Source organism: Nyctibius grandis, chromosome 19 (genome assembly GCF_013368605.1).
Source record: "Nyctibius grandis isolate bNycGra1 chromosome 19, bNycGra1.pri, whole genome shotgun sequence".
In the NCBI taxonomy this organism is placed as follows: domain Eukaryota; kingdom Metazoa; phylum Chordata; class Aves; order Nyctibiiformes; family Nyctibiidae; genus Nyctibius; species Nyctibius grandis.
The window spans coordinates 5,697,104-5,721,731 of NC_090676.1; the positions used below are offsets into that span (position 1 = coordinate 5,697,104).

The following is a 24,628-nucleotide window of genomic DNA, read 5'->3' on the forward strand; positions in this document are numbered from 1 at the left end:
GAGTGCAGACGTGCCGTACGCTTTGTGTCTCTCTGGTTGTACAGTGCTGTGTGTCGGAGTGGTGGGAAGTGTGTATGAATGGGAATGTATCGCGTTACATGTGGGATGGTAGCAAGGCTGTTTTTTTTTTTTTCACAGGAAACCGCATTTGCAAAGAGCACACGGCAACATGCAGTACCCTAAAAGATGTGTGTGAAGGAGTGAGCAATATTCATTTCCCTAAATCTTCTGGGCAACCCAATGCCTAAGGGAATCCCAGGGAGGGAGGACAGAGCCTGGGCCACACTCCAGTTTCTCCGTCCAGCCCTGCACAGAGGCATGAGGCAAACTGGAAGCTCCTCAGCCACCCCATCCCCATCCCCTGCCCTTCACCAGCACTGGCAGAAGGGTGTCCAAGTGCTCAGACAATGGTGAAGGAAGCGGCTCTGGCTGCGTTTCCCTTCTGCTCCCTGGGGAGTCGGGGGAGCACACAAGCCAGGGCCAGATTTAGCTCTTGGATCCACATGAAACATCTCTGTGCCTACTGCTCCCTTCCTTCGTGCTCAGCCTCTTGTCACGGGAGTGGAAGTCGCACACACACAGGCAAGGGGAACAGAAAAGCCGAGTCAATATGCGGCAGGCACAGCCGGGAGCACAATGCAGGCGAAACAAAGAGCGGGGCTGTATTTACTGCCTTCCCGGTGGCATTCACTTCTCGGGCTTGGAGCTGGTTTCCTCTTTTCACGAGCCTCTTGACCTGCAGATCCCTCTCCTCGGCAGACAGACCCCAAAGCCCTGCGGCTGGATCCTTATGGCTCTTCAGATCAAACCAGCAAAACACTTTGAACACAGAGCCTGAACTGTGTGTTTGCATCGAGGCTTTAAGCTCCTTGGTGCTCGCACCCAGGGTGCCTATTTGCTTTCCAGCTCCTGAGGACAGCAATGCTGCTTTCTAAGTCAATACAAACAAACCAAGAGAGGCTTGAGGCAGCGCGGCAGAGCTTACCCGAGCACCGCCATCCCCGGACTGCGCTGTGCTCTGGCCTGTGGAAGGTGCCTCTGGCCCTGACTGGGGCTGTCAGCTCAGGCCAGCGCCCCCAAAATCCCACACACGGAAACCTGGCAGAGCAAGGAAATTGCTCAAAAGAAAGGCATCAGTCGCCCCATCTCTGCCACCGAGACACACAGCTTTGGAGGGAGGCTCTTGGGCAGCTGCTGTAAAACCCCTCACATTTTCAAAGCCCACTGTTAGTGCTGGATTTTCAGGCCCCCCTTTCTCCAGGCACTCTCACCCTGCAGAGTGTGTGGGTGCAGGCGGAGGTGTTGGGGCCTCTCACTCGATTCATTTCCACAGCTGGGCCTTCGGGTGCAGATGTATGAACAAGCGTTTCACAAGCAGATGTTTGAAAAGGCCCCGAGAAAGGGTGCACCCGCCGAGCACGAGGCGGGAGACCCCTCTGCGCTTGCGCCCAGCTTTCAGGCCGCTCCATCCCGGGGCACCCACCTTCCCGTAGGCTCAGTTCAGCGTTAGTGCCGTAGTGCCCTGCACATCGTGTGAGGGCTTTGCAGAAGTGGCGTTGTGAAACGGAAGCCTTCTGTCACCTTAACACCCATTGCTTGGTCAGCCAGCAGAGAAAATCGGGAGAATTCCTCCCGAAGAGCCGAGTGCCGGTGCCCTTCGGGAGCTGGCTTTTCCTCTTTGGCTGGCCAGAGCTTCCGCTGGCTGGGACTGTCTCACTGCACCATGTCAGCTGAGATTCAGGAATTGTCTAAGATACATCTAATACCTAAAACTATATTTTTCACAGCCTGACAGAGTTTTAAACTCCTCTCCATCAGCTATGGCCAGTAGCCTTCAGAGATGAGCAGTGGCTATAATTGATTCATCAAGACTCCTGTTAATTTGTTTTTGCTCAATTCTTGCAATATTTTTGATTCCCAATTATTGTGCTCTGGAGTCAAGCTTCCTTTAGGTAATTTACAGTGTAGCCTACATATGTGTAAAAAATTTATCGCAATCATGTTTTTAATTAAAATGCATAAGATAATACCAAAAGGAGAGAGGGGGAGAAAGGGAGGGAACCCAGATTAAGTTTTTAATTGTTTTAATAGTGAGATTTGGTTCAGTGAGAACAGGGCATATTGGTTTCCTTGGAAACACTGGCGATGTATTAGCTGTATAAAATCTAGCGTAAAAGATTTGCAAAAGTGAAGCCTTTAGGTTTTAACTGATATAACTCTTTTCATTTGGAAAATCAGACTCACACGTGGCCCCTGGAGTCCCAAAAAGGTGTCATTTTTGTGTTTTTTATTCAGCCTTAGAATTAATAATTTCACAGATTATCAGAATTATTAGAAATCTAAAACTTCAATAACAACAAAGAAAGCCCCTTCAACAATTCAATATCCCTGATTCATACGATTTAATTAGATGTGCCTGTAAGTTCTCTTTGTGCCAAGTGGTACCAGGCTCAGGCAAGATCCCACATGATTTGAGAAATAAGTACAAAAATTTGTCTTTTTAAATGTTCCAATAAGACTAGAGATTATTGGTAATGGAGCAGTAGGTGTTGTTTTATATACATCCCATGTTCAGTTATTTTACTGTACACAGCACTGATACCTGGATAGACAATATACAGTGCACTCTAGCCAGCTTCAAGTTCAGAGAATCGCTGGAGCTGCTGGTAACGATCTGGCCTCACGCAAAGTCTTTGATGCCTCTATTTTTCCTGGTGTATGTTTTAGGTAACAGGGTACCCCCAGAGAGCCTCACCCCCCAAGACAGCATGTCAGGTTTGGGGCTACAACACCCCACGACAGCACAAGAGGACAAATGTACATTTTAGAGTTGTTCTCATCTGAAGTTAAAACATTTTGTTTTCATTCTCTTTGAAAAACAGGCTCTCAAATTATCAATTTTGTCTCTTTCATGTTAGAAAATAAAGCCTTGTGAGGGAGGATTCAGCTCTCTGCAGTTGAGTGGGATTGAAACAACCAATTTTAATATCTGTGATTCACCTCTGAGCCCAAACTGTGATGATATAGTGCATCTGGGGATCAAATACTGCAGAAACTCTCTTTTTTAAACAAAAGGGGGGAAGAAAAAGACTGCAGATAAAGTACCAGATGTAGGATTTTGGACTATCAGAGAAGAGAATGGATGGCTTGGTTTTAGCATGTAAGACTAATCACTCAGTTGAAATCATGTCAGCAGCTGAGTAAATAGACTTACGGAAAAGGCATTTATGGGAGCATTTGTGTTCCAGGATCCTCCCTTTTTCCTAGTCCTCCTGTTTGTTTTTCTGTCTCTTTGGTGTTGAAGCTTCCCAGCTAACAGGTTTATTAGGTAGTGATGACGATGTCAAATGTGCAGCTAGGCGATCCACATGGCCCCTCAACTGCACCGCAGCCGCACGGGCTGAGCAAATGGAGTGCAAGTTCCCCAGCCTGTCCACGAACAATGGGCCTCTCTGCGGCAGCGGGGCCATTCAGCTGCGTGCTTGGCTCGCCGCCACCCGCAGCCATGACCCCTCCAGCACAAGCTCAGCCCGTACCACGCACACACACACACACGCATCTTGTCGACTTTTCCTTCTGCTCCAGTGTCACTCCCATGAGCAGCGCCCAGGTCGCTGCCCGCGCGTCTCCCAGCGAGCAGCTCAGGCCCGTCCCAGACAACGTTCCTGATCGGTGTTTTCCAAGGTGTCACAGAGAGGCACTTTGTGGGTATAAAATAACTAAAGCCTAAAGGAAAAGAGTTCAAGGGCACGGTCCGGGCAGCGCAGCAGCCTCCGCAGGCCCCCAGCTGATGTCTGTGCACAGCCCAGGCCCTGGCACCCCACACCCACGAAGGGAACACGTGAGCTCGAGGCCAAGCGGGTGTAGGCCGAGCCCCAGCTGTCGGTCTGTCCTGCGGCCGGGCATGGCGGCTCTGCCCGGCTCCCGGCAGGGCACAGTCGCAGCCCCAGAGTCCCCGAGTGGTGATGCCGTACACCGGTGCCCACGGCTCCAGTCACCCGGGCAGGAGGCGCTGGGGGCGCCGTGGGTGCAGTGACACGCGCCCCACGCGCACACAACGTGTACCCTGCACCCTTCTCCCCACCTCCGCACCCCCTCGAGGTCCTGACAGCCCCGCACCCCGCCGGGCCCGCGGCTCGCTCTGGGGGTGCGGGGCTCTTTAAGGCGGCGGCGCGGGAAGGCGCGAGCAGCGCCTTTGCCCTGGCACCGGGTCACGGCGCGGTCACGGCCCCGCCCCACGTGGAGTTAGAGCCCACATGGCCGGGCGCGCCCCGCCTCCCTCCGCTGACTGGCTGCCTTGCCCCGGCCGCCGGGTCCTCCACTTCTGATTGGCTGAGGGCGCGCGGCATTTACATGCGGGGGGGCGGGGGAACGCGTGTCCGTGACACCGGGCGCCGTCTGGGGCCGCCCCCGCGGCGTCTGGGGGATTTAAAGGGGCAGAGCCCCGCCGCTCGCCCGCCGTGGGGCGCCGCGGGAGGGGTCGGGGGTTGGTGGGCCCAGGCTGGCGGGACGCGGGTCCAGGCCGCCCGGTTCCGCCTGGTTTTCCATGCGAGCCCCGAGGGGGCATTACCGGGGGAGCCGCAGCAGCCGCGTGGGAGCGGGGCCGGTGTGCGGGGCCAGGGCGGGGGTAGCGCCCCCGGGGTAACCCAAAGCAGCGCCTGTGCCCTGAGCCCCGTGTGGGCACCCCGCAGCCCACCCGGGTGAAGCTGGAGCAGGGCCAGGACTCGCCCTGTGCCGAGCACTCCATGGCGTTTCAGGGCAGGGGCATCTCCAGAGCCTCCACGTCGAGCTCCCTCACCGCCCTGCCCTGTAGCAGGCACGTAGGGGCTCCGTGGGGCGATCCCTGAGCTGGTAACGGGGCTGTGGAGCGATTGCAGCGGCTGTGGCTGATGGGAGGCGCAGGGCAGGGGCGGCCCGGGGTACCTGTGGTCCCGTGGCAGGGCAGGGCAGGGCAGGGCTGCCCGAGAGCTGCAACCCATTTGTATGTGTCAAAGTGGGAAAATGGAGCCTGGGTTTCTCTGATCTCACCTTTCATGCAAGAACCAAAAGAAACTAATCACAGAGCAAGTGTTTTGTGGCAAAGAGGAGTATGTTCATGTGTATGTATGTATCTAACCACGTATGTGAGTGCATGGGGGTGTATATGGGCATCATATAAAGACAATTCAATCCATGAACTGTTTGCAGTTGCTCCACTTCTAAACTGCTCTACGGAAGGAGCCTGGCAGCAAAGCCGCTGCGAGTGGTTCAGAGCTGGCTTTCAGAATTACTCAAGTGCTTCCTTGGATGAGCTCGAAGTCTTCACTTCGGTATGTCAGCTCTCAGGCGGGGAATTCAGGGTCACCTTTGTTTGCTTTCCAGAGCGCCATTTCTCTCCCCAAAATGCCTGTTGTTCCATCAGGAAAAGTCGGGTATTATTTTATGTTTATGCATTTTAAACTCTTTCCTTAGTGCTGTTTTATTTTACGTATGCCATTCTGGTTTCCCAGCACAAGAAAATGTAATGTTTTCAGCTGGGGAGCCGTGAATTCAGAGGGTGATTATTTTTTCTTAGTGAAGTGATATGTTTCCTACCAGTGCCTCCAATAAAATGTAAAGGTAGGGTGGAGTCTTTCCAGTGACGTCAGCAGGAGTTATATCAGGCCCCAGATGAGACAGAATGGGTTGGAATAACATTCTGGTGGCTTCAGTAAAAAATTTCATTATGAACAAATAGTTGTTGACTTTTTAGCCCTCCTGGTTGGAAACAAAACCTCCTAAATGGGACCCAACCCAGTGCTGTGCAGAAGTGGAAAAAAGCACTTGGGAGGCAGCTGTGAACTGCCTGGGTTGGTGACAGCAGCTCCTGCCCCAGGGTCATTGTCCGAGGCCACAGGGGGAAGGAAGGAGGGTCCTGGGCTCACCCGGGGAGAAGGGAGGGAGCCGGTGGGCTGAGGAGGGGCTCCCAGTGAGGGGGAGGGAGGGCAGGGGAGAGTATTTTGGAGCCTTTTAGGTGGAATATTGTTTGAGGTAGGTTACTGACACCGAGCAAATGGGATGGAGTCTCAGAACGAAAATGCTTCTGCTGTTCCAAACAAGGGTGAGGGCTTGTCTACCAAAGACTGAATTCACAATATCTCGTACACCTTAAATCGTACCTCAGGTGTAGCTGTACGGACTTCCGAAGGCAAACAAGCCCTTAGCTAAAACTGGCAAGCATCCGCATCCCCGCTCGGCATTGTTCTCCTCTGCTGCAGCAGAGATCTTGTTCTAATTGTCGGGGAGAAAACTTGAGTTTCTGGTACCAAACAGTTAAAAAAAATAAACTTAAATTAAGAGGTTAGTCACCAGAAAGTGGAAACCATGTCTGGAATTGTTAGAAATAAGGCTTGCTTGAAAAATAAATATAGAATTATTCACCATGGTAACTATTGCCCTATTGCGTTAGTGCATATCGATTTAACATTAATCCAAAGGCTAATGCTGTGAAATATTTGGGCTCTTTAATGGACAAATGTTTAGTTAAAGCTTTGGGGAGTTGTGGAGTTTTTTGTTTTGTTTTTCCTTAGATTGCCTCAACCACTTTTGGAAGAAAAAGATGGGACTCTTAGGGTTACTTATTTCTCACATGGATCTCTCCTTCCAATTATGTTTTATGAACTTACCCTTAGTGCTGCGCTATCATGATTACGTGGGATCGCTCAAATCTTTAATTAATGCTGAAGTGTTGCAGTGAGGAATAAAAGGAATGATTTAAATGTGACTGCACAGGTGAATGCCTGACTTCTGGTCTGGCAATGAGTGAAATTATATTACAGTCCAATACTAGCCAGAGCGGACTGATGTGCCCATGTGGTTCAGTTTGTCCAAGGACCTCGGATACTACTGAAGCTCCTGTGTGTCCCCTTCCATGGCCCAAGAGCCTGAGGCCCAGCAAGCAGCCCTGGCTCATCCTGAAGTTTTGTGGCCAAACCAGGAAGCGAAGGGCGATCTCACAGTGCCAGACTCCTCCTGGAGCCATCAGAGGTGTCTCTAGGGAGAATGTAAAAAGCAACTGCAAAAAAGCTGATCAGTGAGAGAATACAGGAGCCAAAATCAACAAAAGTGTGTTCTGGAAGTATCCCACCGGCCGAGCCGTACTCGCTGCTGGTACAGAAAGAAGCAGCTCTGACAAAGGGCAGTGGGCTGGAGGGTGGATAGCGTTATTACAAAGAACAGGGTGAAGCATTTAAGTTAGCTGATGTACTTTTAATTTTTACAAGCCCATCTGGGATGACTTGAATTATTTGTTCTTAAATCATGGTGGAAAAATGCTGATTGTTCTTAAAGCCACATGAGTCGATCAGATGAAATCGGGATGGTGGTAAACAGTGCATTTTTAAACCAGCATCGACTTGCAAACAGTTATTTTTCTTTTTTTTTCTTTTTTTTTCAGGAAGGTTAGGAAGATGTGTGAACTTGCAGCAGCCTGTATCTGAAACTGGAGCCTTTATCCACCAGCTTTGCAAACTTGTAAAAACTCCCCCTAGAACAAGCTGGCAGACGCCTTTCCCCACGCCGGAGCCGCCTCTTCCACAGCTCAGCTGCAACCTGGGCACTGGGTCCTCCCAGCCTGGGCTTGCGCAGCCACCAGGGCTGGTTGGGGTCTGTGAGATGCCTTCACCAAGGCTCCTGCACGTCCTGCCTGCGAACAGGGCTCCAGCTGTGCCCTTCCACGTGCTGCCCGTCTCCCATTCCCTGGGCCCATGGGTGACGCTGTGCCCGGTTGCGAAAGGCAAAGCTGTGCTTGTTGCAGCAGAGCGAGCTGAGGAGGACTCTGTAACCCATCAGGCAAGGAACTGACCTGCCACAGAAGAATAATATATTACTTAAACCTGCATTTACTTGCTTAAGACCATTTAAGGATGTACCGTGTCTGTGTCTTAAAATACAAGAATTCTGAATCAAACACAAACTATGGCCGCATCCACACAGCCGACAGACTCGGAGGGCCCAGCAGCGGTGGCAGGGCTGGTGCTGGCAGGCGGCTGCCGGCTGGTATCTCACGAGGAAGCGTGTAGTGTTCACCTTGACTTATTTATGGTGGTGCTATGTATTTCAAGTGCAAAGGACTGTTAGTTGCAAGCTGGTGAGCTCAGGTTAGCTTACAGCCACCTTTTCTGGACAGTCAAGCAAGGTCCATTGGAAAAGGGTCTCTAACATTCAGCTGCCAAGTTTTTTAAAAAGCAAAACATGCATTTCCAGGTAAATCATAGTAAAAGTGGGTTGACTGATAAAGCTGTCCGAACTGGCACTTGTCTTCAGAGTTTTGACCGTGTGTGTGCCTTGCTTTAACTTTCGAGCTGGCCTTTCTGGGGCCTGTGGGCTCCCTGCCACCCACCCGAGGCCCATGGCCCTATAACAGGGTAAAGTCGCTTCACGTTTTCACGAAGCATTTCGAGAAGTTTACCTGGCACAAAAGCCGAGATTCCAGGACCAACCTGAAGGAATCGGCCAAAAGGCAGGTGAGAATGACCCCTCCTGCATTACCAGTGAGGAAACTGGGAACAAAATGTAAAAATAGGATTGGAAATGCTTTATTGCCAGTTCTGGTGTAGATTTTTTTTTTCAGGTCATTGTCCCTCCTCTCCCAGGCCTGCACGCTAACCCCCACCTCTGCGTTTGGGGAACGGCACTCGTACGATAATTCACGTCTGCTCAGCACTGGGAAGCACAAACTTCTCAAAGCTTGTTTCTATCCGAGCCGCAAGATCCTCTTCCGTGTTGCCTTTGGATTAGTAATTGTTGGGAGTTACCATCTGTCAAGTGGCAAAGAGTAAAAGATTAAACAACCTGGCGATTTCTTGTTCCTTCTCTTCAGGCATTTTCACAGGAGTGGATGGGGCTGCTGGAGTAAAGCACAGGTGTGTATTTAACAGTAGTTTGTAAGCAGTCACGTAGAAATAAATTTCTTCTTTTTTTTTGGGGGGGGGAATACAGGTTGAACCTTCCCAGTGAGTGCCACCTTGCCTGACCTGACTCTACACCACCCGTCTCGTGTGACTCCTACAGCTTGGCATAAGATTGGGGTTCTCGGTGCGATCCTCCCTGCAGCATCTCTCGGGAGCGCAGGCCCAGCTGGGGCTTCTTCAGGTACTTCCAAATCCCAAATCACAGCTATCAAGAATTATGGGAAAATGTGCTTTCTTAGAACTGAAGCTGTCTTTATCTCCCAGTAACAGGATTCACCAAGTATTATAGCAGCTACTTCGCACTATAGTTAAGCCTGTTTCAGCATTTTCATTATAAAAATGGTTTTCACAGGTTTATTTCCCAGAAAAAAAAAATTTAAATGTCTTGACTAAAACTTGGCACACCGAGCACCCAGGGAAGAGATGATGTTTTTTTCCTTTTACCTGTCTAAAAAGTGAATGGGTTCGCTCCATTTTAAAGCAGGTGGTTTGAAACAAAAATGGGAATTTCTCTGTCTGAAAGAGTTTCTGAGCTTTGTAGAAGCGTTGCTGGCATCAGCATCGGAGCTAACGGCAGAATTTGCACCGAGCTCAGCCACGGCCAATTGGCGCTCACCGGTTTTTCCCCCCAAATTTCTTTTCTAAATCGTCCCCGTTTTTTGTTTTGAAATGCTGCATTTGGGACCTGTCTGTGCAAAGGCGGCCACGAGCTCTGCGGCTCCGTGCTGCGGCGCCTGGGGGCCGCGCCGTGGGCCGGAGGGGGCTCAGCAGCGGGGCCGCCGTGCCTCGGGGGGGCTCAGCCTGGCCCGGTGGGGTTTCCCCCAGGACGGCCGCGTCCAGGTGCTTTTGGGGCCGATTTGCAAAATCCCCGCGAGGTCCCGCGGCCCGGTGCGGGGGGCCCACGCACGCGGCAGCACCCGCTTCGCAGCGGCGATAAATGCGGGTGGGTGAGGCCCCGCCACCCGCGGAACGCGGTCGCTCCCCCTCCCCCTCCGCGGGTGCGGGGTCACCACGACCCGAGCACCAACTCGGCGCTGCTCCCCCGGCGGGGGCCGCCGCCGCCCGCCCGCACAGAGGCCGCCCTCATCGTGCGGGTCCCGCGGGGAACCGGCCGCGGCGGGGCCGGCAGCGGCGGCGGCACCACCCCCCTGCGCGAGGCGGCGCGGGGCAGCCCGGGGCGCGCGCCCGCCCCCCCCCGGCGGCGGCGCGGGGGAAAGGGCAGTCCCCGTCTGGCGCTGACGTCACGGAGCCCGCCCGCGGCTGGCGGCGGCGCGCGGCCGCGTCCCCGTGGCCGTGAATGAGCGCGGGGGGGCGGGAGCGGAGCGCGAGCGGGCGGGCCGCGCTCCCACCGCGCTGCCACCGCGCCGCTCCGCCGCGCCCCACAAAAGCGCGGGGCTGCCGCGGCCGGGCCCAGCCCAGCCGCTTCCCGGGCCGGAGGGGGCGCGGAGCAGCCGCCGAGCCGTGCCGTGCCGTGCCGTGCCGTGCCGCTGCGGGGGGCGCTGCGCCGCGCTGGGTTTTTCATTTCCAATTTTTGATCGCAGCTGCATTTCCCTCCCCCCGCCCCCCCGCGCCGAGGAGGAGCCCCGGCTTTATGTGGTGCTGCCCGGAGAGCGCTCGGCGGCCGTGAAGTTCTTTGTGTCGCCGTCGCCGTCTTTTTTTTTTTCTTTTCTTTCTTTTTTTTTTTTTAAATGTATAACTTCATGGGTCTGAACAGCACGGCCGTAGCTATTCAGCCCAATGTGTCCTGCACATGCAACTGCAAAAGGTCTTTGTTCCAGAGCATGGAGATCAGTAAGTACTCGTTCTGCTGCTGCTGCCGCGGGGCCGGCCCCGACTTCCCCGGGTGCGAGGGGGTGCGGGGGTAAACGGCGGCCCCGCCGCGCCCCGCGCCCCCGCCGCGGGCAGGCAAGTTTCCGCGGGGGCTCCCGGCAGCGCCGGGACCCTTCGCTGAGATGCGGTTTCTCTGAGTGATTATTCCCCCCCCCCCCCCCCCCTCCGTGCGAGCTCTGATCTCTCATCTGTTGCTGTTGGGGTGTCCGGGGCGGGTGTGACACGGCGTGACAGTGCGCGGCACCGGGCCGGGGGCGGGCGGGTCCCGGCGGGCCGGGCTGGCGGAGCGGCCCCGGGCGCAGCCTCCCCGGGCAGCCCGCGGAGCGCGGCCGCTCCGCGCTCTCCTCTCCCCCCTCTCCCTCCCAGCATCGGTGTGTGAAATCCCAGCTCTTCCCCGTCTCGGCTCCATCACTACCCGCATCTCGCCCCTTCCCCCCCGGCAGTGCCCCTGCCCCGCGCGGTTCCCTCCTGCCGGGGGGTGATGCTGGGGGGCTCCGGGCCCCGAGCCTCCTCCCGGGGGTCTTCTCTAGCCCCGGTGTAAATCACCTTCCTCTCGTTACTGGGGCGCGGGGGGGGCACCGCGGTGCGGTGACCCGAGTAGGGCTTGTATTTGGGAACCTGTTCCCCCGCCGCCTCCAGCCCCTGGGGCTGTTTGGTACGAAGGGCTCTTTGCCTTTTCTTACTAATATTTTTCAGCCCTCGCAGAGTGGCAGTGAGTTCAGTGCCTGACCTAAATCTACACTACTTTTCTGTTTGCTCTGTCCCTCTTGGAAATGAAGTGCATGGAGGGGAGAGAGAAGGAATATTATTGCTGAGGAAAGAGAAAAGAGTTGGGTTTCTCTGGCATTTTAAAGCAAATGGTATTTACGGTGAAGGGAAGGTTTTCGAGGCACCCCAGGCTGGGTGGGTTGTCAGGATTGTAGCCCGCGTAACACCTTGTTCTCTGCCGTGAAATCTAAACCCTACACAGACTAATGCAAAATGGCCCAAAATGAAAACTTGGGAAAGAGTCTTGATTTTGCATATATTCCTGGCAGTGCGATGGGGCAGGCTGGCGCTCGGTGCGGGAAGGGGAAAGTCAGCTGAGCTGTGCCTGTTTCTGCTAGCACAGGATCTGCCCCGTTACCTCCAGTGGGGTTGCGGAGCAGGATTTTAGAGCCAGCTTCTGTCCCTTGATATTTTGGATGGTTTTTGTCCAGTGTCATCTGCCTCCGCCTTCTCCGGTTTCATCGTTGTTTAATTCAGGTGTCTGAGTCCTGCAGAAGGTCTGTAGGCATTTGGAGACTGGGTACTAAAATGTGTTCGTTCTGAATTTTAGCATAAACCATACCCTTTGTACTGTATGCACATTTAATCTTGATTTAATCTCATTCGTGTTCAGACAAAACTAAGCTGGATTTGCCTGATTTTATTAACACTACCGGTACTGAATAGACCATTATTCTTTCCTGACTTTAACAGGCCGGGGTAGATGTGCATACCAATAGCAGTGTATAAATAATGAAGATACAGTTCTTTTTTGTGTCAGCCAGTTAGCGAACATAAACTGCGTCCCACACAATTGCAAGGATGAGAGACTTTGCTTTGTGTCTGATCAAGGCTCATGGTTATGATAAAAGTTGTGAATTAAAATGTGTAATGTCTTTTGAAGAAAAAGCTTCTCTTCCAGTCCAGCTCTTGGCATGAGGTTTTGTTGGAACAACTCAGGCTTTTAATTTCATTCTTTGACTTTGTAGAAATAGCATGTTTTATAATTTTCCCATTTTTTTTTTCAGTGTATGAAAGGCTTGGTATCAGACAGACGCCAGTTGTGATTGGGGGGGGGGGGGGTGAGAGGCAGGGGATGGTGAAGTACACTGGAGGACACCTTGCCTGAATTCGGACGGGTGTTGCGGGAGCCTCGTGCCAGACGCCATACGGCTCCCGAGGTCCTTCCCCGGCGTGTCCCCTGCCAGCACTGCGCCTGTCCCCGTGTCAGCCACTCGGCTCGGGGGTCCTGACACCCAGGCGCTGAGTTCCCATTAGCTGCCTGGAGCCTTGGATCGAGCTCCTTTAATGCTGCCCACCCTTATTTCATTTTTCAGTTAGGTTTCTTTATCACCAGTGTTATTTATTTATTTCCTGCCGATGGCGGGCAGCGTTAGCTCACCTCTGTGCTACAGGAGGGCTTTGGTTGCACTGCAGGGGCTGTTACCTGATCGCTTCCTCCACCTGGGTTCAGTGGAAAGGACAGAGTTGAGCCTCCCTGAGATAAATTCATTATACAGCTTTTTTTCTCCTCCGATCGCTTGATTTCATTTATCTATCTTTCTAATAGACTTTGAGGGAACCTCAGAGCAGCTACCACCAGATGCCATTTAATTTTCTAGCCAAAAGTAACCATGCCGGAATGCTTCGGGGAAGGGGCATAACTGTAAACTCTTTTAATTTAACCCTCTAATTAGGTTAAGTGTACAATTGATCCCCCAAAACATTTCTTTGCAGGCTTTATTCTGTATGGCAGGCTGCAGCGCTGCGGTGGAGGAAGCAGCTGGTTTCTGTGTGTGGCACTCCCAGATTAGGATTATAAAAGGGCTTTTTGGGGGCGGGAGCGCGGAGTCTCGCCCGCCGGGGCCGTGGTGCCAATATGCCGGACGGCGTTAAGCAGCCAGATGTCTGCGGCAGTGGTCTCTAATCGCTTCGGCTGAATGAAGGAGGTCAGGGGTGATTGTTGTGGCGGAAGAATCTGTAAATAACTAATTACTTGGCGCAGGGAGCGGAGCGAGGTGGCATGCCTGCCTCCCTGCTGCTTCCCTGCTTGCCCGCCCAGGGCAGCTCAGCTCCTGCGGCCGGTGCGAAGCAGCTGGGTCGGTGTGACCCGCCAGCGTCCTGATGGCAGGGGGGCCTCGTGCCTGCGCCAGGGCTGCTTCGTGCCCCATGGGCACTTATCCAGAGGGTGCGGGTGCCAGGGCTGGGGATCCTGCCTCTGCGGGGCACCTGGGCGTCCCTGCGAGAGGATGGCTTCAGCCGCGGGGCGAGGGCAGGTCTCTCTCTGTGCTGGGTGGCTCTTGGCAGAGGCTTTGCTCCTGCAGTAACGTTAGCCGAAGCGTTTGGGAGTTTAAGAGGTGTTGTTACGTCTCCCCGAGGAGATGAGGCCGTTCCCCTGGGCTGGCAGCACGCTCTGACGCCCGTGTCAGAGCAGCGTGCCTGGCCGGTGCCGGGCTGGGGCGAGCGAACCGTGAGAGCGGGTTTCTGTCCCGGCGAGGACTTCTAGGTTTTCACATTCTTTGGTTTAATAACAAACCAAATGCAGATGGCTCAACCAGGGATCACGTCTCCTTTCCACTTCAGGCTGCTTTTTTGGCAAATACATTTCTTTCCTGACACTGTGTCAACGGCAGTTACGGCTTCTGGCAGGGCAGGGCGGAGAATAACCATGTACTTCTTTATCACCCGCCAAGTTTTCCTCCAGGAGGTAGGGACACGGGGGGATGCCAGAGCTGCTACCAGTGTTTCAGCAAGCTAGAGGGTGTTTGCACAGGGTATGTTCAGTTTGTGGTACCTCGACTTGACTTCAGCCAAGCCGGGGAGGTCCCTGTGTCCGGTCTGGCCATGTCTCCCTGACAAGCCCTACTTTTGGTGGAGATTAGCGTCCCAAGGTACGACCCAGGAGGAGCGGAGCACGGATGGCTTTTGCTTACAGTGGCCTAAGGACTGTCTGCGTGTGCCCTTGGCTGTCCCTGGAGACCCTGGCAGTCTGCGGTCCCAGCCCTGCGGGTCCCCCCTCATACCGAGGACAGCAGGGGAAGTCCTAATTCCCTGAGCCTGGAGAGCACAGAGGTCTTAAAATTACAGTTTATTTTGTGCCCTCAGGCAGTGATTTTAATCTTAGTGTGTTATAATCGGTGTTGAATGGGAGAATGAAAAGACATAGAGGAGGAAATGGGGGGAAAATAGTCAAACTTTGTTTTTTTCCTCTGGGTGAACACCTGGATTGTGTTGTGCTACACAGCAGGGCCAGCATACACGGCACCAGAGGTGATCGTATGTAATCAGAGGTGATCATATATAATGCAAAGTGGAGACTTGGCATGGTTAATTCTTCCTTTTCAGTCAGTGTCAGGGTGTATTTGGAGGAGGATGTTTGACACAGTAAGTCGTCTTACCTTGTGCCATGAAGGTATCCCTGCCCCCTGAATAAGCCTTTGGATGCCTTTGGTTTGTTTAGCAGTATGCTTTCAGATCCTGGTTGCGAGAGGACTGACACTGAAGGGTGTGTGGGAAACAGCAACCATATTCCTTTCCTTAAAGCCAGGAATTCCCAAGGTAGGGTCTGGGATCACCTCTAGATTTTTGGGATATTGAATTATCCAGACTACCACTGCTTGCTTTGCAGATAGAGAGAAGAGTACCTACAAATATGTGTTCTTATTTATTTTTATTTGCTGTTGCTCACCAAATATACTAATATTTTTAGATTTCCTGGGCTAAGAGTTGGTAGCTAGATAAATCCAGTTTTAGAATGAATTTGTAAACCTAAATTATAAATGGATAGACATGAGGAGACCTTTCCAAGGGAAGTACCAAAATACATGGTGTCACTAATAGACAGTAATTACAATCCAGCTTCTTTCCTGAGTAACTCATTGTACAGTCATGTCTGTTGGTCTTGTTTCAGGTAATAGCAACTGTCAGAATTTGGTAACCCTAATTAGCTAAAAAGGGTCATTTATTTGCAATGGTGTTTCATGTAAAAACGGGCTACCAGTTTGCTTCCTGGAAGGAGATCCTGTGCGCGGTGTGCAGTTTGTCTTATCAGATCCCTCAGGTTCCCCGATGCACGGTGCATCTGTTGTTGGCGTGTTTCATCAAGGTAATAAAGCCTGTCTGGAAATCCTGCGAGGAGAGCAGTACAAGGGCCACTTTGCTGCAATTAAGTGGGAACTTGGTTCACACCATGAGCACACTCCCAGATGTCCATAAAGCGAAGGAATCATTGTTGACGGGGATGTTTCACGCGGTGTTCTTCCTGTCTGTGTGGCTAAATTGCTGGGTGATTATTTTATAATTATTTTGGGTGGCAGAAGGTAGGTCACTTGGGCAGATCCCAGGTGAGGAAACACATCAGAGACCTGCTCCGGCTGCGAGCAGCGTGGCCGAGTCTGACCCCAGAGGGGAACAGGGAGAGTTTCGGCACAAGGCTCCCCTCTGTGACAGCAGGATCTGACCCTTCTCCGTCTTTCAGAGCTGAAGACGTGGGCTGTGCATCGCTGCTTCCTTGCTGCACTAAACCTGACAGCGGTCGTGGAGCTTCTTGAGGAGCGGTGGGCGAGGGCAGGGTGTTGTGAAGTGGTGTAAGAGCGATACCGGTGTGAAGCACAGTGCTGCCGTGGAAAGAGTAACCTAGCTGAGCTGTCAGCACTTCGGTGCCTGCAGGATGAGGCCATTGACGTAGACACCTCTGAGAGCTGACAAGTTTTCAATACTTGAAAAAGTGTCAGGGTAGTGTCTGTGTGTGTATACAGGCATAGACGCGTTTGTGAGAGTCGATTTAGTAATACAAGAAAGCAGTTCAAAATGAACTGGTTAATGAAATAGTTGGTAACCAGAGAAAGGAGTTGTGGGGTTCGGGTTTTTTGTTTGTTTGGTTGTTTATTTTTTTTTTTAAAGCAGATAAATTTCAGCTGTAGAGGTTTATCATCCAAATCAGAGGATTTGGGGAGCTATTGAGAGTAGAGAGAGCTTTGATGATTTGGCAAGGAATACAGCTTCTAAGGCAGCACTTTGATCTGCATTTTAAATGCTTCTTTGTAATGACAGTTTCACAATTTCTTTTCTCGTTTTAAGTCAGTTTTGCAGAGGTATGTTTTGAGAGAAAATAGTAACCGCACACATTATTCTTGTTGGCTTCGGAGCCAGCTAGAACTTGTAGTTCATTCCAGATCTTTTGGCTACTATGGTAAATTTATGATTACACCAGAAAGGAAATCAGTAGAGATGTTAAATATTATCAAAGCTTTGCAAATCTTTTGAAATATCTCCAGTGTGAAACCTAAACTTGTATTAGCATTTTTGCTGCGGTATGTTGTACAGTGTTTATCTAAGCATCCACCTCATATTGCAGGTTCCTGATTTAGCTTTTTTTTTTCCCTTCTAAAGGACACGTTACTGTTTAGCACGTGCATCCTTTTAATCTCGTGTTGCACCTGAAGACCTTGATTCTAGTGACTCAAGCTTTCTAAAGACAACCCAGTGCTGCTGTAGTGGTGCTATTGGGAACTTTTTTCTTCCTCTTTTATCTACAGCACATCCTCAGATAAACTCTTCTTGGAGGGAGAAGGCTGTTGTCGCCTACGTATTCTTATACAAGAGAGCTCGTTGCATTAATTTATGTAGTATGGGTAGGGTAGGAGAGAGGGTAGGAATATTTATTAAGGTTTTCATTTAAATCTTGCATAGCATCTTTCCTTCCTGTAGCCAGTTTGGGGTAGGGTTTGTACCTCTCTTGGGAAATCAGCAGTCTTAAGGGTGATAGGGGACAAATAAGCAAGTTTTCCCAAATTGATTTAGAGGTGTGTGGTCGCTCTTCTGATGCTGGTTTTGGCTTCTCCTGAGCTGTGACTCTAAGCTGAATCAGGCTGGCAGCTCTTTGTTTGTGGACCAAGTTCAGCTGGTGTGTGCAGAGGGCACACATTTCATCTGGAAGCTAAATTAGCCCGTGAAGTTGGGTCTTCAGTTACATGGAGAGGGTGGCATCACTGGAAGGTCGTGGACAAATAGCATCGTGTATACATTTAACTTATATCCTTTTCCAAACTGTCAGTGACTTGTTCAGTTGGACGTTATCCGTGTTACTCTGCATCTCTCTCTGGTACAGGGTGCTGGTTTGTGAGACTGCACGGCCCTGAGACTTGCACATTGAGCTGTCACGCTCAGAGATGCTACAACCAGTGCGCTGGTGCATATTGCAGGCCCAGGTTGGCACCCAGTCCATCATCACCTTTAGATTTTTTTTAACTTAACACTACTTTTTCACTGCATATAGTAAGGTAGCATTGCGAAGGTCGTAATCGATACAGTATCCCCTTTTTGTCTCCAAATAGTCAGATTTCCAGTTTCCCGTTGATACAAGACAAGGCTTCTGCTCCATCCAGAAGAGGGTGTGGTTTTCTCTCTGTGTGGTGTATGTTAGTGTTGTCACAGGCTGTGGTGATACATAAAGATCCTTACACGTCTTCTGAAACTTGCCTCACAGGTTGTCAGTGTCGGTGGATGTCCACAGTGCTTTCAAATGGTTCACACGTTTGTGTTCGGTGTATTCAGTCTCGCACATATCTTTAATAAAATGCCTCAGACTGGCTAATCTTTCACTTGCAGTATACACTCAGAAATGTGCATTTAGGAAGGCAAGTGCTTTTGCACATGGTGGTTCTCTGATCCGTTCATGAGATCCTGCTCGTGCCTGCAGTGCTGAGGAGTTGTGCCTGTGATGGTTGCCTGGTGTGAGTTTCTGCACTTCCGCAGGTGCAACAGGATTTCCCACATTTGCAAACTTGGCCCAAGCAACCCAGCAAAGCAGAATTTAGCCTTGGAGAATGAAAGCTGATTAACCCCCAGGCTTGGAGCATACCAAGAATGAAAAGAGGTACTTGCACAAAAATCAATACTACTTTTCAAGAATATATGCAGGACGTGGGTTGGGGATTTTTTTCCATCTCTTCATTCTGTCCAATATGTTAAGTAGCTGGTTTGTTACTCTAACCCCCTACAAATGATTGTCAGTATAATTCTGTAAAACTATGAATCAACTCTGCATGACTTTGTGCAAATAGACTGAGTAATTTCTTTGTTCTTTTCTTCTTACTTTGTAATTGGAGTCTGTAAAAGCCCAAAGGTTTGGTCTTGTGGAAAGCATGATTCATTTATTGGTGTCTGTGCCGACTAGTTATCTTTCAGTAATTCCAGAGTGCTGCTACAAGCCAAGAGTGATTCATACATGGCTAAGTGCACAAACAAATGGGGTCATGGCCATCTGCAGAAACTTTTCTAATCTATTTATGGTATCGGAGAAAGAAGTGGGTGTATTAAGGATGATGGAATAGGTGTCAATTACATTAGTGAATATAACCGGTTAAGTAACACTAACCATTACTCAAAACCACATCTGCTCATTGCTAAAGATCACAACAGTAGGTCCTATTTAAATGTTAACATAGGTCTGATATGAGAGATGGATTGAGTGTCTAGCTGCCTGCTAAGGAGTTCACCATCGTAACTGCTATGGTAGTCTCTTCTACCTTCCTTGAGATTTAGATGTTAACTTGCACTATGAGTATTTGTAGTAGCAAAGTCCGGCTCTTTGCTGTTGCAGACCTCAGTCATTATATGCTTTACATGCAGAATTTGGCCTAATACTTAATTAACTTGCCATTGATGGCCAGTGGTAGGGTTTCTCATTTGCACACCAGGCAGAATGGCTGTGCAACATCTTAGTAGAGACGGTGGTGGTCGGGTGAGTTGGTTTTCCTTCCAAATGCATCTTCAGTGCTTTAAAATCTCAGAGGGAAGGCGACCTGCATCTTACGAGGTAGCCTTCCTCTACTTCTGTCCCATTTCACTAATTGTGAGAATTAATTTTCCCCTTTGTAACTCTGATAACAAAACAGCCCTGGCTGCAGCCACATCAGAATTGCTTTGTTCAGATTTTAGTCTTTTGCTTTGGAGGAGACAGTTTGCTCCTGCTGTGCTCGCGTGTGGAGGAGCTGGGCCCCAGGGCTGGCTCTTGGGTGCCTGAGTTGAATGTGAGAAGGAAGGAGTTTGAGACCAGCGATTAAAAAATAGCGGGGGCAAGAAGCACTCCTGGGGCGTATGGATGAGGCAGCTGGTAGGCTCACTCCGGACTGCTTACTGCCAGTGCCTGCCTGCTCTTCAGGCTTGCACACTCGCAGCTGAGTTTGCACCGAGATGCGCGTATCCAACAAGATCTCGCGCGTGCAGGGCACGTGATGGTCTCACAGTGCTTTAGAAATATCCCACGCCCGCAGGATGGATGAGCGTTACTTTGGAGGTGAGCTGGAGGCACAGGGGGACCGGCGCGCCCCATATCCCCAAGCCCTGGGAGACTCGTGCAGTCACTGCTCGGTTTGATTTCTAAAGGACTCGTCTGGAGCACAGCGTTCATGGACTCAAATTTCTGTAAATTGAATTTAAGCATCGGCACTGGCCAAAAATATGGAAGAATTTGGCAACATGTCGTCGTTGTCCTTTCACTGACGTTTTGAACGCTGTGACCGTTTGTGCTGCACCCTTGCTGCACGGGCTTGCACGGAGGGAGACAGGGCCCTGGCCGACGCATGGAGTATGCTGCAGAGGGGAAGTGACCCAGACTGTTGCCCGAAGGACTGATGAGCCTCTCCTGATGTCTGAACAGCTTTCTTCTTCTGCCCTTGCTTTATTTAAGCCAACAGATTGTGTAAGCCACATGCTAGATTTACCTGCAGGGCAAGTGGGAAGGAAGCAGTGCCATTTGGATGAATTCCCAAAAGACGTCTAACCGCTGAGCGTTAAGACTAACATTTCCAAGCCCAAGTCCCTACAACCATCCTCATGAATCTGCTCGCAGCCTCCTCCATCCGTGTGTGATGCACCCATGGCTTCAGCTGCCGAGGACGAGTCCCCGGGGAAGCTGCCTGCTGTGGCCACTTGCTGGCAGGTCTGCTGTGGGCTAGGCTCTGTGCTGGGCAAGCTTGGAAATTCTCCCCCTTAGTGGTTTCTGTTTAATGTTATGATTAATATTGTTATTCCTTATAGTATAGGATAGTATATTCCTTATATATTCCTATATATATTATATATTATATAATATACTATATTCCTTATAGTATAGTATAGGAGTAGGCTTTTTAGCACTGAGCTCTGAAAGTACCTTGGCCTGTCAGGTGCTGCCTTTAGGACACTTAAGGAACAACATGATTTACGGTCACTTGCTTCACACAATTCAGAGTAAAATTATCTTAAATTACAATAATTTCCTGTATAATAAACAGGAATCTCACTTTTATTGTTACACTTATATTACTGTAATGGGACTTTGCTTGAATTGGGAGATTCATTTTCGAGTTCAGTGTCTCCCTCTCCAGCGTGCTCAGACACACACGTGAGGTGTGTAACACTGATACCGATCACTGGTGTGTAATGCAATGAACGTTTTATATTTCTCTAGTGTGACTTATTCATAAGAGTTTGCACAAATTGCTCCTTTTCCAGCTTTTGCTAGGAACGCAGGGGATGGCTGTCCTGGCGACTGATGTGCCAGAGATGGGCTCAAGAATAAGGAGGGGGGCTCTGGCAGGGGTCCTGCATGCTCTGAGTGAGGCGCAGAGCAAACTATGGGGTTACAAACGTATCCTGTCTTGCTGATAGCTTTTAATCCTCAGCATCCTCATGGGTTTTCTTGATAAATACTTCTCAACATCCATTGACTTGCTATCCAGGCCTGAATTGTAAGGAACAATAAACATAATGGACAGCCTTGATTTAATAGATTCACTCTAAGCTTTTTATTAGTGCAGGGTTTTTTTTTTTTTAAGAAAAAAAAAGCAAAGATGACTGCATTTATTTAATTTAAGTTCAGAAAGTAGCTCTTTCAAATCTGAGGGAAGCATGCCTGAGTGGGCTCAGTTCAGCTAATTTGGTTATGCAGCGAGGGAAGGCTCCGTCCTGCCGTGCAGCCTGCAGAGTGCTGCTGCTCTCGAGCGGGTTAACAGCCGTGTGCAGATGTTCAGGAATTTCTCTTTTGACTTGACCATGGGGTTTTGCTGCTCTTCAGACCACAAGTGCACTCCAGTCGCAGCAGGTTCAGGGGTTTGGAGATGCTTTTCATCCCCTCCTGTTCTTTCTGTTTGCTCTGGAAGGGATTACGCTGTATCTTGCAGCCATGTGTCTTCCTTGGTTATGCTTCTAGAGGTTTGCAGACCCACATTAAGCATCTATTAAATTAAGCAAAATGGCCTTTAGAAAGCTACATTTCAAGTGGAAGAAATGCTTTATGTAACGCAGGGGTATGTGAGGGGACCTAAATACAAGCTTAAATTGGCTGTTACGAAAATAGGTATAATTGGTTTTTTGCACAGTGATTTTACGGCTTCTGACTTTAATGTCCTGATGAAATCCTCCATCTAGTCCGTGCGCAGCTGAGGAGATGGAGGTTGAGGAGCCCGAGTAATGGGACCAGTTCTACAAACAGCCTTGCCCTCGTTTGCAGAATCAGACCTACCTGTCGTTTGCAGAGGGTTCTGCTGTGTTTAAGAGGTGTCTGGGGCAGCGGTTTGCCCTGCGCTTGCCCTTCGGTCTCTCCCTGCAGTACTTGGCCACCCAGTGCTGGGGCTGGGCAGGGAAAGGGGCGACTCTTAACTACGGTTGTAACTACTAGCAGGTGAAAAATGCGAAACTCTTGCCGGTGTACCCCTCCAACTGTGCAAATGCCGAGAACTGCAGCTTTGGCTTCCAGCCTGATGAACACAGTTAGTTTAAGTTGTGTGATTTAGTTGCTGGAAGCACTTCTGTGAGCTTGGTGTGAGAGCAACTGCTTTGCTTTCCCCCTTGGGAAGGCTGGGGAGTGTTTCCCCCTGAAACGAGGCTTCCCTGGTTGTGGCCGGGGCCAGGTGATGCTGTGGGGCTGTCACAGCCTTTCTGGGATCGGGAGCCTGAGGAAGTAGAGGATATCGTGTTTTGACCTTGCATCCTCATGTTAATCGAGATAGTTTTTTCCTGTTTCTATATTTAAAGCCTTTCCGGTCTTCTGTCTGGAGAGACAGAGCTTCGGCTCTCTTGGGTAAAGATTGACCCATCCTCTTTTGCAGAGCTGGGCCCCAAGTAGCATTTCTCCGTAGAAAACAAGGCTCCTCCGAATCTTGCTGGTAGGAGTTGGAAGAATAATTTTTTAACTTGGTGTATCTTCAGCTAGTTAGGACTTAGAGCGGATTTTCCTTCTGGCTTACCAAAGGTCTTGCACGGATGAAAACTCTGCTGCTTTTCTAAGAGTGTCGTAGCCAACACATGGGAGGAAAGCCTGGCACTGTGAGACAGGGCGGAAAAAGCTGAGATAGGATTTGCTGCTTCTTTGAAACGATCCGTTTTTAGTTGTCCAAACAGCATTTCAAAGGAAATCTCTGCTCTGTTCTATCTTCTTCCAGCATTATAATTTTATATAATCATTTTTCTTTCTCAAAAAGAATAGGGCGTGATTTTTTTTTTTTTTTTCAGAAGGAGGAAGGGATAAATTCCAGATGTTGCTGGGATACACTTTTTGCCTCTAATGTTTAGTGGCTTTCAGTAAATAGCCTGCGAGAGAAGGGGCTGATGTTTTTATTCCAGGACGAATCATGGACAATAAATCCCATCTGTCGACGGGGGAGCATATCTCGGGTGTGACTTGGTGCAGTTAGGAGCTGATCCTGTCATTCCTGCCTTGCAGAAAGGCAGCAAAGGCTGAGGCTGCCCCAGGGGCTCCTTTGGGGTCTTTACCCTTGGTTCTTCGGGATATTCGCCCTCCTCTTCCCACTTCACCGTCGAGCTCCAGCTCCGTGAGTGAGAAACGCCGTGCCGGGGTCTGGTCCCCTGCCCATGGCACGGTGGGAATGGGCACTTCTGCTCTAAACTGACTCGGTGCTTTTCTGGGAGCAGCTCCGATCTGTGGGCAGCCCTGGGCGGGCAAGGGCTGCCCGTCCTGCATGCCGTCCTGCGTGGGATGCCCAGTTCGGCAGGACTCTTCTGGCCGTGCTGCGGGCAAGCCAGGCTTTTTTGGTGCTGGTGTTGCAGCCCAGCAAAGAGCATCCATGCACCCTGCACCGCAGCATGAGGCTGGATCCAGGCGCTGGGCTCCAGAGACAGGCAGTCCTTTTCCCTCCTCCCACAGCAAAGCCTCATGTTTTCATGCACGCGATGCTTTTGCCTGCTTTTGGAGCCCTCTTGCAGGCTAAACCAAAAAATCATCTTCCAGCATGTGTTGCACACAGGTGTCGTGGAACGAACGCGGCAGGTCCATTCCCTGTTTCATGTTTTCACCTGTTTAGACTAAGTACATCCTTGTTTTGTTGGCAGCCTGTTTAGTTGCACAAACAGTGTAAGACAAAACCACTAGCAGGTGTTGGTCCAGCCAGTATAATTACTGGTTCCTCGCTGCTGCTGCTGGTAGGCAGACAGCGTGAGCCACCCTTCACATGGAGCCGTCTGGCAGGGCTGTGGCTGCGGGAGGGCTCCAGGCACTGATCCACAGGGAATATGTGCCGACTGCTCAGCCACTCCTGTACCTCTTCGCTGCTGCTGATTGCATAAGAAAAAAAGTTACGCCTATATGGAGGAAGGGAGGAGAGCTGAGGTGGCTGTGGTCAAGTTTAAAGCAGTGACTTTAAGTGCAAATCCTCATTTGCATTTAAAAAGTTGGCAAAATGCACTGCTAAACCAAAAAGACAAATGGGAGCATGTGAGAGCCAGGTGAGCCCAGGGAGAGGCGAGAAGCAGTGTCCCAAAATCCTGGCTGACTGCAGAGGGTTTACACTCGCTTCTCCCAGGCCATTGCCAAAACGTCTTGGGTGAGACGCCATGCGACGGGGTGACGTGGCTGTGTGTGCGCAGGGTGTCACGGGTGGGGTGTGCACAGCTGACAGGCCAAGCACTGGTGGGGCATTCCCTGTGCAGCAGAGCAGGGCTGGGGGAGGGCTGTTGCTTTTCTACCCATTTGGAAATTTGATCGGAGAACAACTGACCCTGACCCGGCTGGCTGCAGGCACGGAGGCTCTTGTTCTCACCTCTGACTTTCCTTTGGACTCTCACACCTTTTGGGCCTCCCAAGACTTTTTGGCTTCCACTTTTTCTCAGCCTCTACTTTT

The 24,628-nt window shown here is 50.8% G+C and overlaps 1 protein-coding gene and 1 long non-coding RNA gene across 7 annotated transcripts in view; both read left to right on the forward strand.

The window, feature by feature from the left end:
- The first annotated feature begins 4,444 nt into the window (after window positions 1-4,444).
- On the forward strand, window positions 4,445-9,023 carry LOC137672236 (uncharacterized). Of its 4 annotated transcripts, none has more exons than XR_011049552.1 (4): window positions 4,445-5,103; window positions 5,188-5,309; window positions 7,415-8,483; window positions 8,959-9,023. It is a non-coding gene; the product is annotated as an uncharacterized lncRNA (long non-coding RNA). The 4 variants fall into 4 exon arrangements; XR_011049551.1 differs by lacking the exon at window positions 8,959-9,023 and adding an exon at window positions 8,591-8,815; XR_011049549.1 differs by lacking the exon at window positions 8,959-9,023 and having other exon boundaries at window positions 7,415-8,815.
- Window positions 9,024-10,392: 1,369 nt separating this feature from the next.
- PMEPA1 (prostate transmembrane protein, androgen induced 1) overlaps window positions 10,393-24,628 on the forward strand; it is a 50,215-nt gene continuing 35,979 nt past the window's right edge. For all 3 annotated transcript variants that reach the window (XM_068416362.1, XM_068416363.1, XM_068416365.1), the window contains exon 1: window positions 10,393-10,721. In XM_068416362.1, coding sequence (XP_068272463.1) covers window positions 10,619-10,721 — 103 coding nt within the window. In that variant the 5' untranslated portion in view covers window positions 10,393-10,618. The remainder of the gene's footprint in view (window positions 10,722-24,628) is intronic.